At 43.2% G+C, this 26,297-nt stretch overlaps 1 protein-coding gene and 1 long non-coding RNA gene across 2 annotated transcripts; one reads left to right on the forward strand and one right to left on the reverse strand.

Moving 5' to 3' along the window:
- Positions 1 to 3,530: 3,530 nt before the first annotated feature.
- On the reverse strand, positions 3,531 to 11,471 carry LOC145425873 (uncharacterized). Its single transcript, XR_013906648.1, has 2 exons — positions 4,885 to 11,471; positions 3,531 to 4,795 (listed from the first exon to the last, which is right to left on the reverse strand). It is a non-coding gene; the product is annotated as an uncharacterized LOC145425873 (long non-coding RNA).
- Positions 11,472 to 13,168: 1,697 nt separating this feature from the next.
- Positions 13,169 to 15,158, forward strand: LOC113017755 (nuclear factor 7, ovary-like). Its single transcript, XM_026160867.2, has 2 exons — positions 13,169 to 13,426; positions 13,528 to 15,158. Exon 2 carries the CDS (start codon positions 13,545 to 13,547, stop codon positions 14,919 to 14,921), a length of 1,377 nt encoding a protein of 458 aa, XP_026016652.2. The 5' UTR covers positions 13,169 to 13,426; positions 13,528 to 13,544; the 3' UTR covers positions 14,922 to 15,158.
- The last annotated feature ends 11,139 nt before the right edge of the window (positions 15,159 to 26,297 follow it).

The following is a 26,297-nucleotide window of genomic DNA, read 5'->3' on the forward strand; positions in this document are numbered from 1 at the left end:
GCATAACTTCAGAAAAATGAAACAACAAGGGAGGAAAAGCTTGAATTTCCCTCTTCCACTTTCTGATTAAACAATCTCAACCAACGTTGCAAATCTCAACAAAGCTTAAGAATTTGAAACGTGCCAGAGTTTCCCCTTCTTCTCTCCCTATTACTACTATTACTGATGTGGGTAATTGTGGCTCAAGAGTTGGGAGTTCGCCTTGTAATCGGAAGGCTGCCGGTTCGAGCCCCGGCTTGCACAGTCTCGGTCGTTGTGTCCTTGGGCAAGACAATTCACCCATTACCTACTGGTGGTGGTCAGTGTCCGGCAGCCTCGCCTCTGTCAGTGCGCCCCAGGGTGGCTGTGGCTACAATGTAGCTTGCCATCACCAGTGTGTGAATGGGTTGTGTAAAGCGTTTTGGGGTCCTTAGGGACTAGAAAAGCGCATTTACCATTTTAATTAGAGAGAAATGACCACACGTAAAAACTATTTTACAAATCATATGCTCAAACCTGAATACTGATATTTTATGCAAAATTTATTAAGTTCAGCTTCATGAATTTGCTCATTTTCTCTTCTAAAACACTTTCTTTATATAAAGGATCTACGCACCTGTGTCCAGTTCATTTTATGAGAGAGAAGAAAAATATGCTGAAATTACACATTTTCACAATTTCTTGTTAAACTGTTAGAATTTCAATTTAGTTTTACATGGCGCCATTGACCTCCACCTCCCCAAACTGCTCAGAGTGACACACACACCCAAGCTGTAAACACTTTAATTGCGTGTGGTAAATAATAAAATAATTGCGTGGTAAAAGCAGAATTTTTATTATCATTACTATTCCTATTATGTTTGTTTTATTGGTCACAAAGTTGGGGGAAAACCCTAGTTCTCCTTATTTGCTTTGAATCCAGTGTCCAGCTCACGTTTCATGTCTTGCACCTTTCATATCAGGATGACGCCTCTCACATCACCATGGCAACCATAGTACAAACCACGCTACATTGGTTTACAACCACCACCCACATTCCTGAGAGGCAGTCGTAGTTTTGTGTCTGTTAGTATCAGAGTGTAACAATCTTAATCCAAAGCTATTCTACAATACACGTGTGAAAGTAAATGATAAAACAAATGTGTTGTATGAGTTATGAGGTAATTGTGAAATTTTAAAATAATGGGTTATGTAAATGTCAAAGATAAAAAGTAAATTCAAACGTGTGATCAGATTGCTTCGTGATTATGTGTGGATTGAAGCACGCAGTTGTAAGTTACACAAATCATTTTACACATTTGTAAGTCTTAGTTTATGCTTGTGGAGCGTATCAAACATTTTTGCAATATGTTTGAGTCAAATTTCCCCCATTTTTCTGCTCAGTGGGGGGATTTAGCTCTAGCTTATACTGCCAGGATTTTAAACCTTGGCGTGAATGGAGTCCTCATACACATGTGGAGTAGCTCATTGATGAGCTGGGAGTGATACTATCTTCACTGTGGAGAAAACTGTTGTCTCTTTTGTGTGGAGCTAAACATAGTCAAGATTCACAGATGCTTTTTTTTTTACCTCATACCTGAGAAACTTTTCTCTCTAGAACGGAACAGGTCAGTTCTTACAAACTGCACTTTTGGCTCATTGACTTAGAGAAAAACAAATTGCATCTGAAGAGGCCCACCACTGACCCAAGGAGGTTTCTTCCTGTTAAAAGGGAGTTTTTCCTTCCCACTGTCGCCAAGGTGCTTGCTCATACGGGGTCATGTGATTGTTGGGTTTTTCTCTGTATCTATTACTGTACAATCTACTGTACAATATAAAGTGCCTTGAGGTGACTGTTGTTGTTGTGATTTGGCGCTATATAAATAAAATTGAATTGAAAATTGAAATTGAGTTTCTACGGCATCATGCAGTATATCACCATAACCACCTACAACAACCCAGACACACAGTTATGCAGAAGTCTGTGACCCCAGCAAGATAAAGACCTGGCAATCTGGATTGCACTTGATTTCCAACCATTTTTACTTGTGGGTGATAAAGGATTCAGAAAGTTTATTCATGCATTGAATCCTATGTATGCACAGAAAGTTCCACAGAATGGAATATAACGCTGTTCTCTCTGAAACCACCATTCTTGATCCAAGATTTAAGAAGCTGGTCTTTAATGACAACAGAGCGGTGGATGAAGCTCTTCAGAGAATAACTGCAGCAGCAAGATCCAGCAAACCAACTCCACTGCCAGGGGACCAAGAGGGAGAAGAGGGTAAACAGAAGGAGCAACAAGCATCTGCTCTTTGGAGGTTCTTTGAAGAACAAGCAACTACAGACAAAGGAGCTTGCAAAGAAAAGCGTCTGGACTTCTTTAAGTTGCTTGAAGACGTTTCACCTCTCATCCGAGAAGCTTCTTCAGTTCTAAGGTCAAATGGTGGAGAGTCCCAGATATAAACCTAGTGGGAGTGACCGTTAAGGCGTCTGGGAAGGGATCTCAAGACGCCTCCAGACGCCTTAACGCCCACTCACATCCTGGGCCATCTGACCTCAGGAATTCGCATGACAAGGTGGGGCCAAGTTTCACAATGAACACACCCGAAACTCTGGCTGATTGGGTCCCACACCCAATTTCACACCTTGGCTCAGGTGATTAGAGGATCATCAGGGGGTTCTTTTGTCCCTCTGTGGGGGGTTACTCCCACTAGGTTTATATCTGGGACTCTCCACCATTTGACCTTAGAACTGAAGAAGCTTCTCGGATGAGAGGTGAAACGTCTTCAAGCAACTTAAAGAAGTCCAGACGCTTTTCTTTGCAAGCTCCTTTGACTACGATGACCTGGATGACTGAGAACCTTCACAGACAAGCAAGTACAGACACTACCAGAAGGAATCCCTCAGCAAATGCAATACTGGAAGTGAGATCCTACATTGATCGGGCCCTTTGCCAGAGAAGTGCAGACCCACTGAGCTGGTGGGATACCAAGGCTTCAATTTATCCAAGTTTTGCCAAAGTGACGACACCGACACTGTGCATTGTGGCAACATCGATACCCTCTGAGAGAATCTTCTCCAAAACAGCATTTTATCTATTTATACTTGTATTTTTTGTCAGTGCCCTTAGGACTATTGGGATGCTGATTGAAAGAAGGTCAGTAAGTCTAATGCAGATTAAAACCTAACATTCATTAAGTGATACCACAACTCACTGTTGCTGTAACACAGGACACTTTACTAAAGTGGATGAAACAGCAAATCATAAAAAACAGAGGTTTTGCACCCATGACACTTTGGCTTCTACATCTGAGTGCAACCACTAAAGCAGAGTTTGCAACAGCATGTTCACACTTAAACCCCCGGAGAGCAGCCATTTGGCTTTTCTACCTTTAAAACCCGGAGAGCAGCCAAATGGCTTTTAGCTAGGCTTTAGCTTCAGCCAAGTGGAAGCTAAATTGGCTAGTCATTCATATGTATATTAGGTTGTTACCTGGGAATTCTGGAAGGAGGGGAGTGGGGGTGTGTGAATGAGGGGGTGGGGGAGCTGCTAAAAGCTGTGAACTTCCTTTTGTGTTTCATTGTCCTTTGTTGCTGAGATTTATTGATAAAAACAGTACAAAAAACCAACCATTTGTACACATATTTACAAATAATAATAAAAAGTGAGTGAGTACATTTCAACATTTTCAGCAATCACTCACAATCCTGGCACTGCCATGGTATCTGTAGTCTGCATTTACCACATGTGTATCTGTTGCAGTGAACACATCGCACAGTGGCATGATTGTTCTTGCATTTGTGTTTGACCTGACACATGGCTCTTTTTCCAGGGCTAGGTGTGGAGGGTTGTGTCCAAAGCAACTGTTCTTTTCTGATGGACATTATGAACAATGCTGGGCATCCTCTGCACACGGCCATAAACAATCAGAAGAGTCTGTTCAGTGACAGGTTGCTTCTCCCCAAGACAAGAACTAACAGACTTAAAAACTCCTTTGTCCCACACGCCATCAAACTGTTTAACTCCTCTCCGGAGGGGAGAGGGAGGGGAAACAGGAGGACAAAGGAGGGGGGAACAACTAAGCTGTAGTGCCTCTTCACCTCACTGTACAATACCTTGTGCAATACTTTTTGTAAATAGTCAACAGTGCAATAGACTCAATACTTGAAATGTGCAATTCACTTGTATTTTTATTTTTTATTCCTATTTATTCTATTTATCCCCTTTGTATATTTTATTTATATTTGTCTCTGTATTTATATGTGTGTGTGTGTGTGTGTGTGTGTGTGTGTGTGTGTGTGTGTGTGTGTGTGTGTGTGTGTGTGTATATATATATATATATATAACAATTCTGTAACTGTAACTTCGGTCGTTGCTGTGCTTTTTGGAAGTCGAATTTCCCAGAGGAACCCACCCGAGGGATTAATAAAGTTCTATCTTATCTTATCTTATCTTATCTTTTCTTGCCTTCTTCGCAGCTACATGAGAGTGAGCCAACTCTCTTGCAAGCTCCACCAGGAAGTCCACCTGTCTTTCCTTCATCCCGGTGCATGCTTGATACAGCACATGTGCATTCAGTGCTGCCATGTCAATCATGTTATAAAACACGGCAACTGGCCAGCGCCGTGTTCCTCTGCGGACAGTGTACTCCCGAACCATCTGGTCCATCACATCCACGCCACACTTTGTTTTGTTGTAAAGGGTGACAGTGTTTGGCTTCCTTTTGGTAGTGTTATCAGTCTGAACCACGCTGTGCATGCTGCTAAGAATATAGACTGTCTTCTTCCGTTTGGCCGCATACGCCGTCAGCGTGGCAGCAGCGGTTGAAAACACCTAAGAAATAAGATAAATTGTTATTTCCATAGCCCTTTTACACACAATGAAACACATAAACATAGAACCACAAAAGACCTGCAACATACCTGAGTGGTGAATTCATTGCGATCTGTCTGTCTAGTGGATTGAGGAATTTCCCTGCAAATCTTGTTGACTGTGCCGAGGATGGTGGTTTTCCGTCTAAGAAGTTTTTGCGCAAGTGAAAGTGATGTGAAAAAATTGTCCGTGGTAACATTTCTGCCCTTGTCTAGGAATGGTTCCATCAGCCTCATGACTACATTTTCAGAAAGTCTCTCCCCAGTGGGACGATTGGGGTCCTTGCCAAGATATGGGAAGACATTGCAAATGTACTTGGATTTTAGGTCGCAAGCCACCCAAAACTTGATCCCAAACTTGTCAGGTTTACTTGCAATATACTGCAGGAAACAGCACCGAGTCTTTGATGGGAAAAGCTGTTCATCAACGGTGATATGTAGACCAGGGTTGTAGCACCTGATGCAGTTGGTGACAAATGATCCCCACACACTGGAAATTTATATATATTATTATATATATTATTATATATATTATCATAACTAAAGCTTTTTGCGCTATTGGGGGTCTGGGGACCCAGAACCGGTCAGTATCTGGTGTGACCACCATTTGCCTCATGCAGTGCAACACATCGTCGCATGGAGTCTATCAGATTGTCAATTGTGGCCTGTGGAATGTTGGTCCACTCCACTTCAATGGCTGTGCGAGGTTGTTGGATATTCGTGGGAACTGGTACACGCTGTCGTATACGCCGGTCAAGCACATCCCGAACATGCTCAATGGGTGACATGTCCGGTGAGTATGCTGGCCATGCAAGAACTGGGACATTCTCAGCTGCCATCTGCCCTGAACAATGTGAACCATGATTCATCCGTGAAGTGCACACCTCTCCAACGTGCCAGACGCCATCGAATGTGAGCATTTGCCCACACAAGTCTGTTACGGCGACGAGCTGGAGTCAGGTCAAGACCCCGATGAGGATGACGGGCATGCAGTTGAGCATCCCTGAGACGGTTTCTGACAGTCTGTGCAGAAATTGTTTGGTTGTGCAAACCAATTGTTCCAGCAGCTGTCTGGGTGGCTGGTCTCAGACGATCTTGGAGGTGAACCTGCTGGATGTGGAGGTCCTGGGCTGGTGGGGTTACACGAGGTCTGCGGTTGTGAGGCCGGTTGGATGTGCTGCCATATTCTCTGAAATGCCTGTGGAGACGGCTTATGGTTGAGAAATGAACATTCAATGCACGGGCGACAGATCTGGTTGACATTCCTGCTGTCAGCATGCCAATTGCACGCTCCCTCATTGCTTGTGGCATCTGTGGCATTTTGCTGTGAGACAAAACTGCACATTCCAGGGTGGCCTTTTGTTGTGGGCAGTCTGAGGTACACCTGTGCACTACTCATGATGTCAGATCAGCATCCTGATGTGGCACACCTGTGAGGTGGGATGGATTATCTCAATATAGCAGATGTGCCCACTACCACACATTTGGACTGATTTGTGACCACTGTTTGGGAGGGATGGTTATATTGTGTATCTGGAATGAATTTTAGGTCTCTACGTCCATCCCATGGGGAATGGGAGCAGTAACACAGGTGTTGTGTTTATATTTTTGTTCAGTGTATATTACTTCGTTAGAGTTATTAATACTATGTTTTGCACTATCCTACTGCTGAATATTAATTCAATTTTCAATTCAATTCAATTTTATTTATACAGCGCCAAATCACAACAAACAGTCGCCTTAAGGCACTTCATATTGTACAGTAGATAGCACAATAATAAATACAGAGAAAAACCCAACAATCATATGACCCCCTATGAGCAAGCACTTTGGCGACAGTGGGAAGGAAAAACTCCCTTTTAACAGGAAGAAACCTCGTGTGTACAACGTCTCTTTATGTATGTCTCCACGTTGGTTGAGTGTGGAGTAAGTGCATATGAGAGCATGAGGGTGGGAATGGATGTTTGTATCTGTGTGTGCCTGTATGTCTGTGTCTATATGTCAGGTTGGGTGTCAGGCGCCACCTCTCTGGGGACATCTCAGGCCCTCCAAGGTTTGGAGGCCTATCTCCCCCTACCACCACTTCCCCTGCCAGTGGCGGACCCCCTCAGACATCGGTGCGTTGGTGGTTCTTTGTGTCCGGGGATGGGCGTCCAGGTACACACCGGCTCACTCCTTGGCGGCCGCTTATCGGGGCCTGGAGCCTGGGGCTCGCTCGGGCCACTTCGGAGGTGGGGTGCCCCCGGCCTCTCGGCCTGGGGCTCGGTCACTCAGGCGCAGCTGGCTGCCGGCGGAGCTCACGGGCGCGTCACTGCAACTCCCCCTGGCTTCTGCTCCGCGGCTGCTGAGTGAGCCCTCATCTGGGACTCTCCTCAGCTCTTTCCGGGACAGTGGCGCAGCTGCCCCTCTGTTGGTCTTCCTTGGTCTCTTGTGTTCTGGGGGCCTCTGGATGTCTGGAGTTTTGATCTCCTCCACACCTGCTTCACGCCCTGGAGGACAGGGCTGTGGCCCCCCCACACCCTCTAGCAGATTATTACATGAAGGAACCTTTTAAAAAAACAAAAAACAAGCGCGTCCATGCTCACAGGTGTACACACGGGTGATCACACCCACAAACATCACGTCTGACACAGTGGTCAGCAGCACAGGAGCACCACAGGGAACTGTGCTGTCCCCTCTTCTCTTCACCCTGTACACCTCTGACTTCTGCTACAACTCTGAATTATGCCACATTCAGAAGTTTGCAGATGACACGGCTATCATGGGATGTATCTGGGATGATCAAGAAGAGGAGTACAGAAGTCTGGTGAGGAACTTTGTCGCATGGAGTCACACAAACCACCTGCAACTCAACACCTCAAAGACTAAGGAACTGGTTGTGGACTTCGGGAGGTCCAGAGAAGGTCCACTGCCAGTTCAGATAGAGGGGGAGGAGGTGGAGGTGGTCAACAAGTACAAGTACCTCGGGCTGTGGGTGGACAATAAACTGGACTGGTCATGCAACACAGAGCACCTGTATAAAAAAGCCCAAAGCCGACTGTACTTCCTCAGGAGGCTGAGGTCTTTTAACATCTGCAGGAAGCTCCTGAGGATGTTTTACCAGTCAGTGGTTGCTGGAGTACTTTTCTATGCTGTGGTGTGCTGGGGGAGCAGCACAGCAAAGAGGGACTCATCCAGGCTGGAGAAACTGATCAGGAGGGCTAGCTCTGCACACGGCCATAAACAATCAGAAGAGTCTGTTCAGTGACAGGTTGCTTCTCCCCAAGACAAGAACTAACAGACTTAAAAACTCCTTTGTCCCACACGCCATCAGACTGTTTAACTCCTCTCTGGAGGGGAGAGGGAGGGGAAACAGGAGGACAAAGGAGGGGGGAACAACTAAGCTGTAGTGCCTCTTCACCTCACTGTACAATACCTTGTGCAATACTTTTTGTAAATAGTCAACAGTGCAATAGACTCAATACTTGAAATGTGCAATTCACTTGTATTTTTATTTTTTATTCCTATTTATTCTATTTATCCCCTTTGTATATTTTATTTATATTTGTCTCTGTATTTATATATGTGTGTGTGTGTGTGTGTGTGTGTGTGTGTGTGTGTGTGTGTGTGTGTGTGTGTGTGTGTGTGTGTGTGTGTGTGTATATATATATATAACAGTTCTGTAACTGTAACTTTGGTCGTTGCTGTGCTTTTTTTGGAAGTCGAATTTCCCAGAGGAACCCACCCGAGGGATTAATAAAGTTCTATCTTATCTTATCTTATCTTACACCCTTTTTGGCTCCTACCTCAAAGCACACTGTGTTCTGTTGATCTTATGTGCTGCACAATAATGTTTAACATTTAGTATTTACTGTCATATTCCCATATATCATTGTGATGTTGTTTATTCTATTACTCTTGTTCTCTTCTGCTTGCTTTCTTTTTTCTTTCTCAGCAGGTGATCCAGGTGATTGATATATGCATTTTTTTTCTCTGCCCGTTCTGTTGGTTTTTGTCTTTTGCCCTTCTCCCCTGTCCCTCTTCTCAGCTGTTTCTCTTTCCCTCTTTCTTTCTCCCCTTCTTTCCTCCAGTCAAGTCTGTCCCGTATTCAGTAAGTGAAAATAAAATAAACAATAAAAGATGAATCAAATGGACCATTACGGCAAGGCTGGGATGGTCAGTTTGGTAAAGTAAATCCGTTGGGCATCTTTCTTTGCCTTTAGACAACAATTCTGATGGCAAAAGAGCCAAACGGGACAGGCCAAAAAAAAAAAAAAAAAAAACAGGAAGAAACCTCCGGCAGAACCAGGCTCAGGGAGGGGCGGGGCCATCTGCTGCGACCGGTTGGGGTGAGAGAAGGAAGACAGGATAAAGACATGCTGTGGAAGAGAGACATAATGCATAGTGCAGGTGATATTAAACACTTCCTGCCCATCCACAAGCCGGGCGGGCAGAGGGGGCCTGAAAGTAGGGCACAACGGGCTGGACAGCACGCGTTTGACCTGGGAGACATGAAATACATTATGTATACACATGTTGCGAGGAGCAGGGACCTGGCGGCGGTCAGCATCTTGTTGCACTCCGCTGTCTGTAGCAGAGCGGCTTCGGTGGCACGCCATGCCCAGTGGTACCTGCAGAAATGGTGTTGCACTGAAGGGATGGCATGCTCACCCTCCACGGCTGGGAACAGTGGTGGTTGGTAGCCCAGAGAGGCTTCGAACGGCGACAGTCCAGTGGCCGATGAGGTCAGGCAGTTATGCGCACGCGAGAGAGAGAGAGAGAGAGAGAGAGAGAGAGAGAGAGAGAGAGAGACAGCACAACAGGAAACACTTCTAGCCATACAGAGTCAGCTAAGAAGGCACAGGGACCATGACAAGCAAACAAAAACTGTTGTGAGCCGCCTCCCTTATTTCGCCTTTGGACTTTTGGAGACTTGACCTGGCTTTCAAAAGATATTGCAAAAAAAAAACCATCATGCAAACATCGTCGGGTCTGCCGTGGTATGTTTACAATGGGACTTCTGCTCCAGAACCTCTACGCACAGCGTCTGCAAATCGGGGCTTTACTTTCATCTTTACGCAGGACTGTAAGCTGCCATCTGTGAGGCGCGAGCGGTGTTTGTTTTTAACATAATTCACGGTGGAGAATAGCTGCTGACATAATGTGGATCTGAAGATCCATAATAGACCCTGTGCACAAGAAAATGCTAACTTCCTGGTTTGAGACCGGATGTGGGGTTATACATTTCCTGTAGCTTTACTTTGCGGTCAATCGCTACTGCGAAGATATCCTCCAAAATCATGTCCAAAACTCAAAAACTGAAAGATTGCATTACGTTACAAAGAGCATAAGGTGGGAACACTCACCACTGTTGTGTCATAAAAAATCTAATGATCAATTTTGACGTTTAAAGAGTTTAGATCGATCAGTTGTTTACATCACTCAACACAAGCAGAACGGCATCACTGCAGCAGAAGACACATCGTCCACATTCAGAAGCACATCTCTGTATAGTGACTGGTCTCATGATTTAAACAGGCAAATGTTCAGCATTCAAACTACAGGTGAACAATAGTCAAACCAGATGTTTCCCCATTATGTCGATATCAGCTAGTCAAGTACACAACTGCACAGCATGTTAACAAACTGTGAAAAAAAAAAAGCCACACAAAAAATGAACGATTGCTGGTAAGGGTTTCTATACATTAGTATTTACGAAGGGTATGTTGTGACTTACCTTCAAAATTACAGAGGTCCCTCGCTATAACGCAGTTCACCTTTCACCTCGCTGTTTCACAGATTTTTTTAGTGCAAGTTTGCATTTTTTTTTACATCACATTGTGTCCTGATCGCTGCAAACGATCTCCTCCGTGCCGTCTCCTGTACAGTACAGAATCGCTGCATCGATCGCTAGCAGTGTGACTCTGAAGTGCAGTGCTGTATGTCGACGATGTTGACGAAACATTTTGCACCGTCAAAAAAATAAAATTGGCAGCGGGATACATCAGAGAGAGGCCTGCTCAAAATGAGACCCTTGAGCGAAAGTTGGATCACATCGCAGAACGGATCACCGCAGTTGTGGGGTCTCACCAACACCACGGAACAGAAGTTTGATACCATCGTGGGGAGGCTCGCGGCTATCCAACGGGAGATTGAGAGACCAGTGTCGGACTGTTAAAGAACAGCTTTGAAATTCTCCTGAGCTGCTCGCAGAGAAGAAAAATCAACGACATCAACATATGGACACCACGGCGCCAGCTGCGGGTCCAAGGCTGGTGCTGAACAAAAACAATTCCCTGATAACGACTGTGTGATGACTATCCTTCCCATTCTGTGTAAGGCCACCCGGGTTGGCTTGCAGACTGTTTACTTAGCCTGATAGGGCGAAGGACACTGTCCCCGCTGAACTCTGGACACGCACACACATACATTTACACTGAAAAGCAAACACTTATCCCCCTCCCTTTCCAAACGCCTTCGATCCTTTTTTCCTGTGGGGGAAGATGGCGGGTCTGTGTGCCGCGCTGGAATGGTAGCGCTGTGCAGGATGACTGCTGTGTTTTCCTTCGCACTACTCCTCACCGCCTACCCAACCCCGTGGCTTGTCACGTGCTCCAATGTTGTACTGTGGACATTTATGTGCTCTCTGTGCAGAGGAGTTTTTTAGTTTCCTGTTCTCATGCTGTCCTCCCATAGGTGCCCAGCATGAGCAGAGGTCTCTTTTTTTCCTCTTGTACTTTCCCCATTGTTGTGTACTTTTTCAGTGTAACTGTACTAATAACTGTACAACAAAATACACAATACACAGTATAGAACTATATAAGAATGTATGAAGAAATATAAATATATATATATATATATATATACAAAATAACAGCAGCTGTACAAGTATTAGCTGGAAATGAGGAGTATAATGTCCAGTGTTGTGCAATCCACATTATGTCTTGTGCAGTGCAAATATGCTTAAAGTGATTTAAGTGATGAAGTGAAAACAATGTCCAGAATGTCCAGTGTGTGTGTAAGAACTATATGTGTGGGTCAGTACTGTGTGGTGGTGTGATTGTGATTGAGAGACCGTATCGCCTGCGGGAAGAAGCTCCTCCTCAGTCTCTCTGTGTTGGTCTTCAGGGAGCGGAATCGCTTTCCTGACCTCAACAGAGAGAACAGATGGCTGAGGTCCTTCACGATCTTCCTGGCCTTGGCTGTGGTGTCATATCAATGTATGCTCTCGGTGTTTTCTGATATCAAACTGTGGTATGAGGACCACTGTTGGTAATCTTTGTAGTGATAGTCAAAAGATCTATCTTATAAAGTCCTTTTTTAAAATTTAGACTTGGTTTAAATCTGGCATAGAACCAGTTGAATATTTGTATATAATCCCTGCAGCTGTCAGACTCAATAGCAGGGGTCACCAGCCTTTCTTAAAATTGAGAACTAGATTAAAATTGTCAACAGTTTGATTCGTCTTTAGTTTTATAGTAACAATTCTATCTTGATATGGTATGTCTTATTACAGGTTAATTTTTCAAAAAAGGCCTTCCACTTTTAGCGAAATGGGCTAAAATCACCCCTGATTATCTCTTTAATAAAGTTCATGCGTTTATACAAAGGATACGCTGATTATTGAACAAAACCCCAACGATCGGATGTTAATCTGATTTATTTGCTCTCTGTCTTCCATAAACAGTGATTTTAAATCTAAACTACGAATCCTTTAGGCCAAGTCCATAACATGCAACTGTTTCAATTAGATTGATTGTCATTTTAACTGACTTTTTATTTTATTTGAATTTTATTGAATTTTATTTTTATTTTATTTGTATTCTTTCACTTATTGTTGCATGTGTGTTGTTGCTGCCTGTGTTTGAGTAATTTCTGTAACTGTGAGACATCTGCTGCTGCCTATCTTGGCCAGGTCTCCCTTGAAAAAGAGGTTTTTAATTTCAATGGGATCTTCCTGGTTAAAATAAAGGTTAATAAATAAATAAATAAATAAAACATGTTTTTAATGTTAGTTATAATTCAGAATTGGCGACTGAAACATGTAGGACATATGGGCAGACATCTCCAAAATCATCGAAGCACTTATGCAAAGAGGCTCTCTCTTGACAAACCAGCCAGATATGTGAAGATTAAACGAGTGAGAGGAGCCAAAAACACACATTTACAATCCATTTCACTTTTAAAAGTCTGTCACAAAGTACATCCACCCTGTTTGTGAGCCTGCATTACACTCCCAATGCTGTGGAACCTGAACAATAACCAGAACAGTCTGAAATAAAAAACTGCCAAACAGCTGCACCACTGAGTCACACTTTGTTTTCTGAGTTTGAGAAAAGGTTTCATTTCTGACCTGCAATATAACTCTGCGCTCTGATGTCACACTCACACATTTATAAGAGGAAGTTGAATGAAGCTCCGCCCCCCACATTACTCAAATGCAACAGACCAGGAAACAGGCTGTTTTTCTTCCCCCGTAAAGAGAGACGCACAGACGATCAGACTGAGCTCAGACCAAACTAGCAGCTTCCTCTGAGTGAGTCCAGCTACAGGAGAGAAAAGTGGAAAACTCCAACACTGCTGCTTCAAGCTGCTGACGCTCCACACACTGAATGTGAGTTTGAGCAAAAACACGACTCAAAGCAAGTTTCAGTGAAGGTGGTAGAGGAGGGAGGGGAGCCAGGACTGACTGTACTGCCTGTCTGCTGTTTTCAGCTTCACTCACAGACTCAATGGCTTCCAGATCAGAGGAGGATCTCTGCTGTCCGGTCTGTAAGGAGGTCTTCAGAGATCCTGTTCTTCTGTCATGTAGCCACAGCTTCTGTGAACACTGTCTGAAGAGACGGTGGAGAGAGAGACCAACACACGAGTGTCCAGTTTGTAAGGAAATATCAGTGGATGATCCACCTTCAAACCTGGCTTTAAAGAACCTGTGTGAGTCGTTCTTACAGGAGAGAGATCAGAGAGCTTCAGAGGCTCTCTGCAGTCTGCACTCTGAGAAACTCAAACTCTTCTGTCTGGACCATCAGCAGCCAGTGTGTGTCATCTGCAGAGACTCAGAAAAACACACCAATCACAGATTCAGACCCATCGATGAAGCTGCACAACAACACAAGAAGGAACTTCAGGAAACTCTGGAGCCCTTAAAGAAGAAGTTAAAGGTTTGTGAGGAAGTTCAAGTGAAGTTTGATCAAACAGCAGAACACATTAAGGTCCAGGCCCGACACACAGAGAGGCAGATTAAGGAGCAGTTTAAGAAGCTTCAGCAGTTTCTAGCAGAGGAAGAGGAGGACAGGCTGGCTGCACTGAGGGAGGAAGAGGAGCAGAAGAGTGGGATGATGAAGGAGAAGATGGAGGCTCTGAGCAGAGAGATAGCAGCTCTTTCAGACACAGTCAGAGCCACAGAGGAGGAGCTGAGAGCTGAAGACGTCTCATTCCTGCACAACTACAAGGCTGCAGTGGAAAGAGTCCAGCGCTGCCCCCTGCTGGATGATCCACAGCTGCCCTCAGGAGCTCTGATAGACCAGGCCAAACACCTGGGCAACCTGACCTTCAACATCTGGAACAACATGAAGGACATGGTCTCCTACACTCCTCTCATTCTGGACCCAAACACTGCTCATCCAAACCTCATCCTGTCTGAAGATCTGACCAGTGTGACTGAAGGAGAGAAGCAGCAGCTTCCTGATAATCCAGAGAGGTTTGAATTATTCTGCTCTGTCCTGGGCTCTGAGGGCTTTAACTCAGGGACTCACAACTGGGATGTTGATGTTGGAGACAGTAAATGGTGGGGACTGGGTGTATTTGCAGAGTCTGTGCAGAGGAAGGGAATCATGCTGTCTGGATTATGGAGAATAGGTTTCTTTTTAGGTAAATATTCAGCGCGTTCACCATCAGCAGATTCTGCTCTCTCAGTCCAGAAGAAGTTCCAGAGGATCAGAGTGAATCTGGACTGGAACAGAGGAAAGCTGTCGTTCTCTGATCCTGATACTAACACACACATACACACCTTCACACACACTTTCACTCACAGGATGTTCCCATGTATTAGCACTGTTGGTAAAGTGAAGGTGTGTCCGTTGAAGGTGTCAGTGCAGCACATGAGTTGAGGATGATGATGTTTCTCATGTTGTTTTCTGTCAGTGAGTTGAAGCTGTTAAACTGCAGCTGTCCTCCTGCTGCCTCGTTGTTCCAAAGCTCTTTGTTTCTCTTTTAGTTCTCACTGTTTCTTTCTTTCTGATTTAGTTTGCTGGGATATGGACTGACATGTGTTGAATGGGAGGAGCAGTTTGTTGTTGTTTTCTTGTCTGTTTATGACAACAATAAATATATTATTGAAACAATGATTCATGTTTAACTCCATACATGAAATGTTTCTGATATTTAAATTGTGGTTGTTTGTATTTAATTTACTTTGTCTGATTACAATGAAAATTAGATCCTTCTATTGTGGAAGTAATGAGTCAGTAAACTGGAAAATGTAAAGGAAATCATGTTTAGGCAAAACCTGTTAAAAAACAATTTTAAAAAATCAAGTGCTTTCTTTGAACTTTCAGGTGTTTTCTTTTGTGTCCTCTATATTAAAAGTGCCAACATTACAACAATATGTCAGACGTTATTAGCCATGTATGGGCCCAAACTCCACTGCAAAAGTGCAATAATATGATCACTGCAGCATTACCGAGAGTTGAAAAACTGTCTAAATTTGTTCATCTGTAATAATATGATCAGTGTGACTGCTTTGCCAGGTGTAACAATTAAGTTTAACATCCAGGCATCCATGAAAACTGAATTTATGAAATTTAACGGAGTTAGAAGTTAGCAGGGAGTTAGCTCGCTAGCTTCCATCTAAATATAATATACCATGTTCTGACTGGGAGATTTACTAAACAAATTAAAACGTACAACTCTGCTATCACTTCCAACATAAATGACAAAAGGAATGTAAACAGCAGCGACGTTTGTAGGGTTACTGAAGTTGGGCTAGCTGGTATATAATGATGTGCTATTTGATCGCTAGCGCGACAAGCTATGTTAGCATAAGATAAACAGTAAAGCTGGAGGACGAACGCTAACAAACGGTGGACTTTTTTCCACTCGATAAAGGTGAATATGAGGGTTCCTAATGGCTAGGAGCAATGCTCCTTCTAAGCTGCGCGCGTGCGCTAGTGAAAAGGCTCTTAGAGCCGGATCTTTGACATGAACGACGAGAGCTGGCTCCTTATCCGGTTGTTCAGTGATGACGCGACGAATCCTACTTCCGGGTCTAAAGTAGTCTGCGTTTAATATGGCTTTTGTGTTGTTAACATGTTTAATGTTATGTATTTTCTTCTATTTGACCTCAAAAAGCTCCTAAAACAGTCAGTGATCACTGTTGACCTCCCTCGGCTTTTATTACAGCTAATCATTTATTTAAGCTCAGTTTTTAAAACCTTAGGATGTAACTACAGCCCAGCCCATGCAGCAGTATATGAATGACTAACCTCGTATTGTGGATGGATTATCTCAGTTGTTCTCCTGGCTGAAGTTTTACAGCATCCTGCCATGCGATTACATTTGTTCCTGACCACCGAGAACACTCACGTTAACTTTTATCGAGTGGAAAAAAGTTAGCTTGTTTATATTATGCTAACATAGCTGTGTCGCTAGCGGTCACGTAGCACATCATTATATACCAGCTAGCCCAACTTCAGTAACCTTACAAACGTCACTGCTGTTTAGTTTTCTGTCTTCATTTATGCTGCAAGTGATAGCAGAGCTGTACGTTTTAATTTGTTTCCAAAACCCCGCAGTCAGGACATGCTATATTGTATTTAGATAGAAGCTAGCGAGCTAACTCCCTGCTAACTTCTAACTCCGTTAAATGTCATAAATTCAGTTTTCATGGATGCCTGGATGTTAAACTCAATTGTTACACCTGGTAGAGCAGAACGCTGATCATTTTATTAAAGATGAAAGACTTTAGACAGTTTTTCAACTCTCAGTAATGCCATAGTGATCGTTTGATATATGGACCTGCAGCAGAGTTTAGACCCAGACACGGCTAGTGATGTCAGACTAGTGTTTTTTTTTCTTTCTCTCACCCTCTCTCTCTCTCTCACTTTTTTTCGCCTTCACTCCGCATGCGAGCCTTGTGTTTTGCGCTGGGCAAAGGGGGGAGGGGCAGTAGTTACACTTGCAGTAGCACAGGAACAGAGCGGGAGGGAGAGAGAGAGAGCCAGGGACAAGAACGTCACATTAGAAAGCTATATTAATCATCCACAACTATTTTCAGTTGCAGATGATAAAGGATTCAGAAAGTTTATTCATGCAGGCCCATATGACTCAGGCCCTCAGAGTCCGCGAGGGCTCATATGGTAAAAGCAGATCTGAGAGATAAGAAGGCCCAAGACCATTAAGACATTTAAAAACCAATAAAAGAACTTTAAAATCAATCCTGAAACATACGGGGAGCCAATGCAGCGATTCTAAAACCGGTGTAATGTGGGCCCGCCCTCTGGTCTTCGTCAGCACACGAGCTGCAGAGTTTTGTAAAAGTTGTAAAGGTGAAATATTCTTCTTCTTCTTAGGAAGACCAGAGAGCAGGGCATTACAATAATCAATGCGACTGGTAATAAAAGCATGCATCAGCATCTCCGTGTTGGCCCGAGAGAGAATAGGGCGGACTCTGGCTATATTTTTTAGATAATAAAATCCCATTTTGGTTACATGTTTAATATGTGGGATAAAACCAAGCTCAGAGTCAAAAATAACACCCAGGTTTTTCACTTGTAGCGATGGACAGTGAAAATGCCTCTAATTTAGACAAGAGTTTCTCTCTCTGAGCCTCGGGACCGATGATTAAAACTTCAGTTTTGTCCTGGTTAAGCTGTAAAGAATTTTCTGCTATCCAAGATTTAATATCTAGAATACAGTTAAAAAGAGCATCCATTGGTCTGGTGTCATCAGGAGACACAGAGATGTACAGCTGCGTGTCAACAGCGTAACTGTGGGAGTTCACTCCATGCCTCCTGATGACACCGCCAAGAGGGAGCGTATACAAATTAAAAAGTACAGGGCCTAGAATCGACCCTTGGGGCACACCACATGTAATTTTATGGATCTTAGAGGAGCATGTATCCATATTCACATAAGTTCTGTCTGAGAGATAGGAAGTGAACCAGTTCTGTGCGCCACCAGAGAAGCCCACCATGTGTTTCAGTCTGTTTAAAAGAATAGCGTGGTCTACTGTATCAAAGGCTGCCCCAGTAGCACCAGGACTGAGAGCTTTTGGGAGTCCCAGTTACATCTAAGATCATTTAAAACCTTTAGGAGAGCCGTCTCTGTGCTGTGGTTCACCCTAAATCCAGACTGGAATATCTCCAGGATCTGTCTATCATTCAGAAAATCAGTAATCTGAGTAAAAACAAGTTTTTCTAAGATTTTACCTAAAAATGGTAAGTTGGATACAGGTCTGTAATTATTAAAATCATTACAATCCAAATTGCTCTTCTTCAGAAGGGGCCTCGCCGCCGCCATTTTAAAGGCAGCAGGGAAGACATCCAACTGAAGAGAGCAATTCATCATGTATAAAAGCTCAGCCTCAAAAAATCCATAAAGTGTTTTAAAAAGTGAAGAAGGGATTGGATCTAAAAGACATGTGGTGGGTCTCACTGTGGAGAAAACTTTCTGAAGGTTCTCAGCATTAACCAGGACAAAGCTGTCCAGTGTCTCCTCAGGTACAATCGAGCCCTCAGATGTGTTTAAAATCATATCACAATTAAATAAAATATCAGATCTGATGGCGCTGATCTTTCCCCTGAAGTGGTCTGCAAACTGCTCACAGAGCGAGTCTGTGGGGTTTTTTTGGGAGCTGTTAAAATCAGGGTTAAATAAATGATCTATGGTGGAAAAGAGGACCTTGGGATTATTTTTGTTATTACTGATTATTTTGGCAAAGTATGAATTTCTTGAATTCCTTAGTGTATTATTGTACATTTTAAGTTGTTCTCAGAGTATTTGATGGTTAATTACATTTTTATTTTTCCTCCATCTCCTTTCTGCTGCCCTGCAACTTCTTTTGAGTGTTTTGACTTCTTCGTTTCTCCAGGGTGATGCACGTTTTACATTAATCTTTTTGGTGGTGAGTGGAGCAACGGAGTCAAGGCTTTTCTTCAGTTTGCTGTTAAAATGATTAAGAATCAAATCACAGGGTACAGGTAGAATCACAGGGGGGCATTCGTCTAAAACCCTGGTATAATTTGCAGCCACTTCAGAGGTTAGATAGCGCCTCCTCACAATTCGCACCGAGATCTCTTGCTGACTAAAACAGGTGATGTTAAAAACACACAGTAGTGGTCAGAGACAGCCAAGTCAACAACAGAGGACACACTGGTGAACAGCCCATGGGTCACGAGGTCCAGAGTGTGTCCTCTGTTGTGAGTCGCTGCGTGACGTGCTGGTAAAATCCATACAGTGAAGAATGTTTAAGAATGCTTTTGATGCAGGGTGTTAAAATCTCCCAATTCTTTGAATCTTTGGGCTGAAGGAAGGACAATACTCGGTGTATAAATGCTCAATCAACAATCCTTTATTTCCATACAATTCAACACTTATGAGCATAAGCCATCCGGATGGGGAGACATGCGTGAAGAGGGTCACAGCAAATCTCAAAATGGTGACGGGCTACTCCGCTTCTTATAGCCTCTAGTGGCCCCCACCTAGTCGTAAAAGCCTAAACATTACATTCTTTCTCTCTTACGGCGCCTAAGTTATGATCTCGGCTCCTTGTTTCTCTGCTCTCTGTAAAGGTGGGGGTATGGAATGTGGTCAGTCTCTTCTATTATCGGCACAAGGTCCTCTGCACACAACATTCTCTTCATGATTCAGCAGTATGAAATGTCAAGAAACAGTGTAACACATTCACAGCAGATCAAGGGTACAGGGTAATGCACGCCTGTCTAACAAATCCAAAAATGGTCACATTCTTTTAACCCAAGAATATAATGGAAACTAAGCTACATACACAGCACACAATCTAGACTAAAGGATATTATATGACCTACAGCAGTATCCTAATTCAACTACTTTAACTACAAATATAAGATAACATATGATTACAGAATAATTTCAATTTCAATTTCAATTTTATTTCTATAGCACATTTAAAAGTCACAAGTACAACAAAGTGCTTCACAAACGAACCATACTTGCAATTTACAACAGGAGAAAACAGTTAACAAAGAATAAAATTATAAAATAATAATATAAGAACAGACATGAATCAGGGAAAATTAAGCTAAGTAGTTTGAAAAGCGAGCTTAAACAGATGGGTTTTTAACCGAGATTTAAAAGATTGGATAGTTTCCGACACACGGACATCAACCGGTAGGCTGTTCCAGAGTTTTGGTGCAGCGAAAGCAAAGGCCCGATCCCCCTTCGTCTTTAATCGAGACATTGGTTGCATTAGAAGCCCCTGATTAGAGGATCTGAGTGCCCTTGTAGGGATATATAGATTAAGAAGGTCAATCAAATAACTGGGTGCCAAGTTATTTAAGATTTTAAAAGTATATAAAAGAATTTTAAAAACAATACGGTATTTGACAGGAAGCCAGTGGAGGTCAGCTAGAATGGGAGTAATATGATCCTGTCTTCTAGCGCCGCTTAAAAGGCGTGCTGCGGCATTCTGGACTAATTGTAGGCGTTGAATAAGAGAGAGTTGGAGGCCTAAGTAAAGAGAATTACAGTAGTCCAGTCTAGAGGTTATAAAAGCATGAATGAGCCTTTCAAGGTCTTTATGTCGTAGGTAAGGCATTGCCTTCGAAATTTGGCGTAGTTGGTAGAAGCTGGTTTTTACCACTGCAGCCACTTGCTTATCTAATTTGAGGGAGCTGTCCAGCATTACTCCGAGATTTCTGACAGTGGGCGATAAGTGGCTGGCATAGGAACCTAAAGTCTCCGAAAGCTGTTTCAACGGCATGTGGCTACCAAAGACGATAATTTCTGTTTTGTTTTCATTGAGGGTGAGCGAATTATGCAGTAGCCAGTCTCTGACGTCACACAGGCAATTAAGCAACGGCAATAGCGGGGATTGAAGATCCAAATCCAAAGGGAAATAGATTTGGATATCATCCGCATAGCAGTGAAAAGAGATATTGTGATTTCTAAAGATTTTTCCCAGGGGTAACAGATAGAGAGAGAACAACGTGGGACTTAACACAGACCCCTGGGGAACACCGCAACGAAGGGGTGCGGGGGAAGAGGAGTGATTTCCCATAGAGACAGAGAAAAACCGCTCGGATAGGTATGATTTAAACCATGAGAGTACTTTGCCTTTAAGGCCAACTACATGTTCAAGTCTTGAAAGGAGAATATCATGGTCGACCGTATCAAAAGCAGAGGACAAGTCTAAAAGAACTAAGACCACAGGGCGCCCTGTATCAACAGTTACGAGGAGATCGTTAAAAACTCTCAGTAAAGCTGTCTCGGTACTGTGGTGAGGTTTAAAACCAGATTGGAATTTTTCATTGATTCCATTTGCCTCTAAGAAAGATTGCAATTGCTTGAGAACAATTTTCTCTAAGACTTTAGCCATAAAAGGGAGTTTCGATACCGGCCTATAGTTTGAGAGGACATTAGGATCAAGATTACTTTTCTTGATTACAGGTTGGATAACTGCATGTTTGAACACGGCAGGGACGCAGCCTGATAGTAGTGATGAATTCATTATAAGTAAAATCCAGGGTCCTACAATATTCAGGGCGTTTTTGATAATGCGAGAAGGGAGCACATCATGACGGGAATTGGAATTTTTCGTTTGAGCTATTATTTCCTTAAGGGTCGGAAAGGAAACAAATTCAAACTGTTCTAGTACCGACGAGGGTTCGGATGTTAAAGATGTGTCCTCAATGGGTAGATATGTGGATCTTAGTGCTATAGTTTTATCTGAAAAATAGTTTAGGAATTTTTCACATAAAGCTTGGGAGGTCTCGGTCTGAGTGGAGAGTGGATTTATTAACGAATTAAAAATGCCAAAAAGGACCTGCGGCTTATGACTATTAGTCGCAATGATCTCCGAAAGGAAGGAGGCTTTTGCAGTTTTAACAGCCTTCTGATATTTCTTCAGACAATTGTGGAGAATGTCAAAGGAGATCTGGAGTTTGTCTTTCTTCCATCTCCTCTCCGCTTGGCGGCAATCCCGTCGGAGGGTACGAGTATAGTCATTCATCCACGGTTGACGGAATGGTTTAAGGCGTTTGGTCTTTAAGGGAGCTACAGTGTCTAAAATAGAAGTACAGGTGGCGATGAAGGAGTTAGCGAGATCATTAACCGGTGTAGCTGTATCCCAGTTAATTTCGCAGAAGGCAGTGTTGGTCAGAGCCATAGAAAACTGAGCAATAGTCTCACAAGGGTCGGAAGGATTATCTATGTGCAGGTTAAAATCACCGGTTAGAATTATCATGTTATATTTTGAGTGTATGTTTTTTAAAAATTCGGAGAATTCCTTGATAAAAGCAGCGCTGTCTTTAGGTGGTCTATAAATTGTGACAGATAAAACTGGAGGGCTGCAAAAAACAATAGCATGGAATTCGAAAGTGGTAAAATGATCAAATAAAATTAAATTTGGATATCAGCTCGTCTCACAGCTGCTAATAGGGCTTTGGAGCGTGATGTCACGGGGGTGGGCGTGGAAAGGATTTTGGCCCGATCCGCCATTTTGGGGGTCTAGCGCAAGTGAAAAGGGAGAGAAGGCACACACAACAGCCATGGTTCATATTTGCTGTGTGGTCGGCTGCAATGTTCGATCGCACGACCAGCAAGAAAATAAGCTTGAAAATGGTTTATCTTTTTGTTGCACACTTGAATTAAAATGAATTGAAACCAGTGTGGCTTTGTGAGTTTGCCTTTACTGCATCTGCAAATATATACATGGACATAGCACAGCGTTACACACTTTTGCAGTCTCACATAACGCTTATAGGCGCACTGCCTTATGGGTAGTGTTTAAACTCAAACCACTAATATTTCTTACAGTGGAACAATGAAATAAACATAAACACAAGGTAGTGTGATCCACCAGTCTACATCTGCTGTGATTAGAGCCCGGTACAGGTATAAATCCACAAAAGTGCCACGAGGTTTCCGCACAAACTAATGAATCAGATCTAGCTGCTAATCGTTAGCATCACAGCTAATTCACATTGCTACCAATAACTTATACACTAATGACACATAGTGGGGATTAACGGCCAACTTTCCCACATTCTCTGCAACCCCGTGGACTCATCTGTAGACACATTTTAAGTTATTTACCATCTTGTATCTGCTTACCTGCAAATATATACATGGACATAGCACAGCGTTACACACTTTTGCAGTCTCACATAACGCTTATAGGCGCACTGCCTTATGGGTAGTGGCTGGCTTCTTTACACCCGCTAGAGCTGCTCATTTTAGGGGATACTCCCTCTTGTGGTGTAACGGAGGAATAACTACGCTTCCTGCACTATGTCATTTTTGGAGACTGGGGCACACATTATTTTACCACAATCAAAGAAAATACAGATTTGAACAATCAGACCATTTAACTAACTACAATATTGTCACTAAAGATTATGGGGGGGTGTCTTGTTTTGTCCACAATGTCTTTCTTGTCCTTACATTTTCATTCTTTCCCAACCTGGAAGCAACATGAGGCAGCTCGTGTATCGATGTTAGCAAACGAAGGCGTCCAGCCTGGATAGCAGCTGTGAGACGAGCTGACGTGCAGTTCTCTTCCATCTCCAAATATCTGTTGGTGCTCCAGACATTTTCATTCCGGTAAGTTCTAAATATGTTCATATCACTCTTTATAGCCTATTAGTTTTATTTTCTATGCGCTCTGAGCTCATAGCAAATTAGAACAAACATCCTACTGAGTGATTTTGCAGAACTACCTTCTATTTATAGAGTTGCTAATTATTTGGCATTATTGCAGCAAACCAGCCGATGAAATGGATGAAACACATCGTTACTGAGTTCCAGCGCTACACAAGGGACCTGCTTCAAACATACCACCATGCCAATCAGATTACTTCTTCCATGTGAGGGTGAAGAGGTGACCCTTCAGGATAAGATGGTGAAGGTTTGCTGCGTTTGGTGAACAGTGTGATAATAAAACCAGGGAAGAATGAAACCTGCTCCTGTTAAATATTCTTAAGTCTTGTGCTGTTATTTTTTCAAAAGATACAGTAAATAAAGTAATGTTAGTAGTGGGTGATATCATGTAAACACTCATGATTTGGTGTAAACATTTTGTCATTTGTAAACTATAAATGACATGGATTCTACACTGTAACTGATGTGATGTTCTATAAGGTGGTTTTAATAAAAAAATTTAAAAAAAGAGGCAAAAATTAGTTTGTTTCTTTATTCAACTTTTGAACAGTGGTACTCAGTCAGTACATATTCAGTTAATGCAAATTATTTACATGGCAGTGCACTTCAGGCATAAATCTAGACTCCTCCAGAGTAGCAGGTGGGATTTTTCTGTTTTGAGGACGGCTCCTTTTACCTGTCACTACAGATGGTCTGTTTATGTTTTGAACAAGAGCCTTTTTTTGGGCAGCTAAAGAGAAGTCCATCTTATGGCCAACCTCTGGCTGTATCTTGGTCATATTACCCAGCAAAACCCAGTATGCAGGTTCATCTGTAACAGTCCTTGTGCCACGGATCAACACTGCTGCTTCTACATTAAACAGAAGAGCAGTGACATGGCTGCAGGTCTCTGCGACTCCGGCCATACAGCTGCAGTGGACGGCTTCAACCTTCCCTGTGATGCTCACAGTGACCCATGGCTGCAATGCTGGTTCATTCAGTCTTAGAGTGCAGCACCTGAAACACACACAGACAAAGTTCATTTAAAGACAAGAACTATGAGCCAAGGCCGACACAAATGTGTTTAATCTACTTTATCATAAATGTAACAAAGTGTTTAGAAAGTTAGCACATACATGTAATTTTTCATTTCTTTATGTGTCCATCTATAGAACGCTGCACGTTATATTCTAAATCTGTCTGCTCTCTGTCAGAAACCTGCCTGCAGAAAATGAACCTAAAGTATGTAATGCAAGGATGTCATCACTTTAGAGATGGAGAAAGCATAAAGTGACAATTATGAATCACTTAATATGATAAGGAGATTCTGCAGGTCATTAATCAATGTATAAAACTAAAATACAATGTATTTTTAGTGACACAGGATACAAACATGGAAGCAAGATGTATAATTAGAATTATTTATAATAAATATGAATAAATTAGTGCAATTTCTTTAACCATAAAGAATAACTAAATCCTTCAGGACAATGTCACATCAATGCACTGAACTCACTATGTTATCCCTCTAACAGCCTTTACATGTTCTCTCTGTAATTTCCCCTCATCAATGAATTTATGCTGCACTAATGTGAATGTTTGCAGGGAAATCAAACGCATTTCACACGCAGTAGTCGAGCTGACTTACCTTTGTTTGAATGACGACTTGTACACACTGACTCCACAGACAAGGTACGAAAATATGTCAGGCTACGTCAGTAGCGCTAGGTGTTGGGGTTTCTACTCCACGGCCATATTTCATACGGGTCCACATTTACAATGCACGCTATTTTCTGCAAGTACCGCTGCTTCGCCTCTGGACGCAATCGGTCTCTACACAGTCCATTCTCTTTTGAGCTGCTTTTAAGCATCTTTCTTGTAGTCGTGGTTCCAACACAGTGTGTTTGTTTTAATTCGTAGACCCCGAAAATGGCGCTGCACTCCCACAATGCATTGCGGCGTGACGTCAACTCCAAAGCCCTATAGGGCAAAAGCCCTATTAGGCTAATTGTTGTGTCACTTCCGGTATTTCAGACAATCCTTTTCCGTCAAGGATTTTTAATTTGTTACAGTTTTTTAATTTGCTGTGGTTTTTTAATTTTATGCGGCTACCAGCTGCGGTCTCAAGACTGGAACTGAACATAACAAATAATCTCTCTTGATAACAAACTGTGTTTACACTCTCCGTTCCATGCAATGCGATACTTTTTAAGGTGCAATACTATGTTTTTCTGCCCAGCCGCTCGCAGGCGGGCACCGGCCTCTGGTGGAGGTGAGGCCGCTCTGCTCAGCCCGCTAACCTCGGGCTATGGTGGTGCGGACTCCCCTAGCACGGGCACCTCCGACTTATCCCGCGGCTTCTCCACCCCTCCCGGCTGGAGCAGCTCCCTGCACTGCGCCTCCACTGCTGCCTGCTCCTGCTGCGTGGCTGCCAGCTCGGCCACCATTCTCGAAAGCTCCTCCCTCTGCTGGCCCACTCCTGGATCTGCCGTGCCTCCCGTCCTGGGTTTCGGCACCACTGTAAACGACCACGGCAGACCTGGTGACATCAACATGCTTTGCAATCCTTTGATTGACACACGGTTGCTGTTTACAAGGCACACAGAGCTGCAGCTCTCCCGCTGCCAGCTCAACATAACGACCACAACAAC

The sequence above is a fragment of the Astatotilapia calliptera genome, chromosome 3 (genome assembly GCF_964374335.1).
Source record: "Astatotilapia calliptera chromosome 3, fAstCal68.1, whole genome shotgun sequence".
In the NCBI taxonomy this organism is placed as follows: Eukaryota; Metazoa; Chordata; class Actinopteri; order Cichliformes; family Cichlidae; genus Astatotilapia; species Astatotilapia calliptera.

Excerpts from the sequence above, each read along its gene's own strand:
- LOC113017755 (XM_026160867.2), top strand. The coding sequence starts at position 13,545 with ATGGCTTCCAGATCAGAGGAGGATCTCTGCTGTCCGGTCTGTAAGGAG.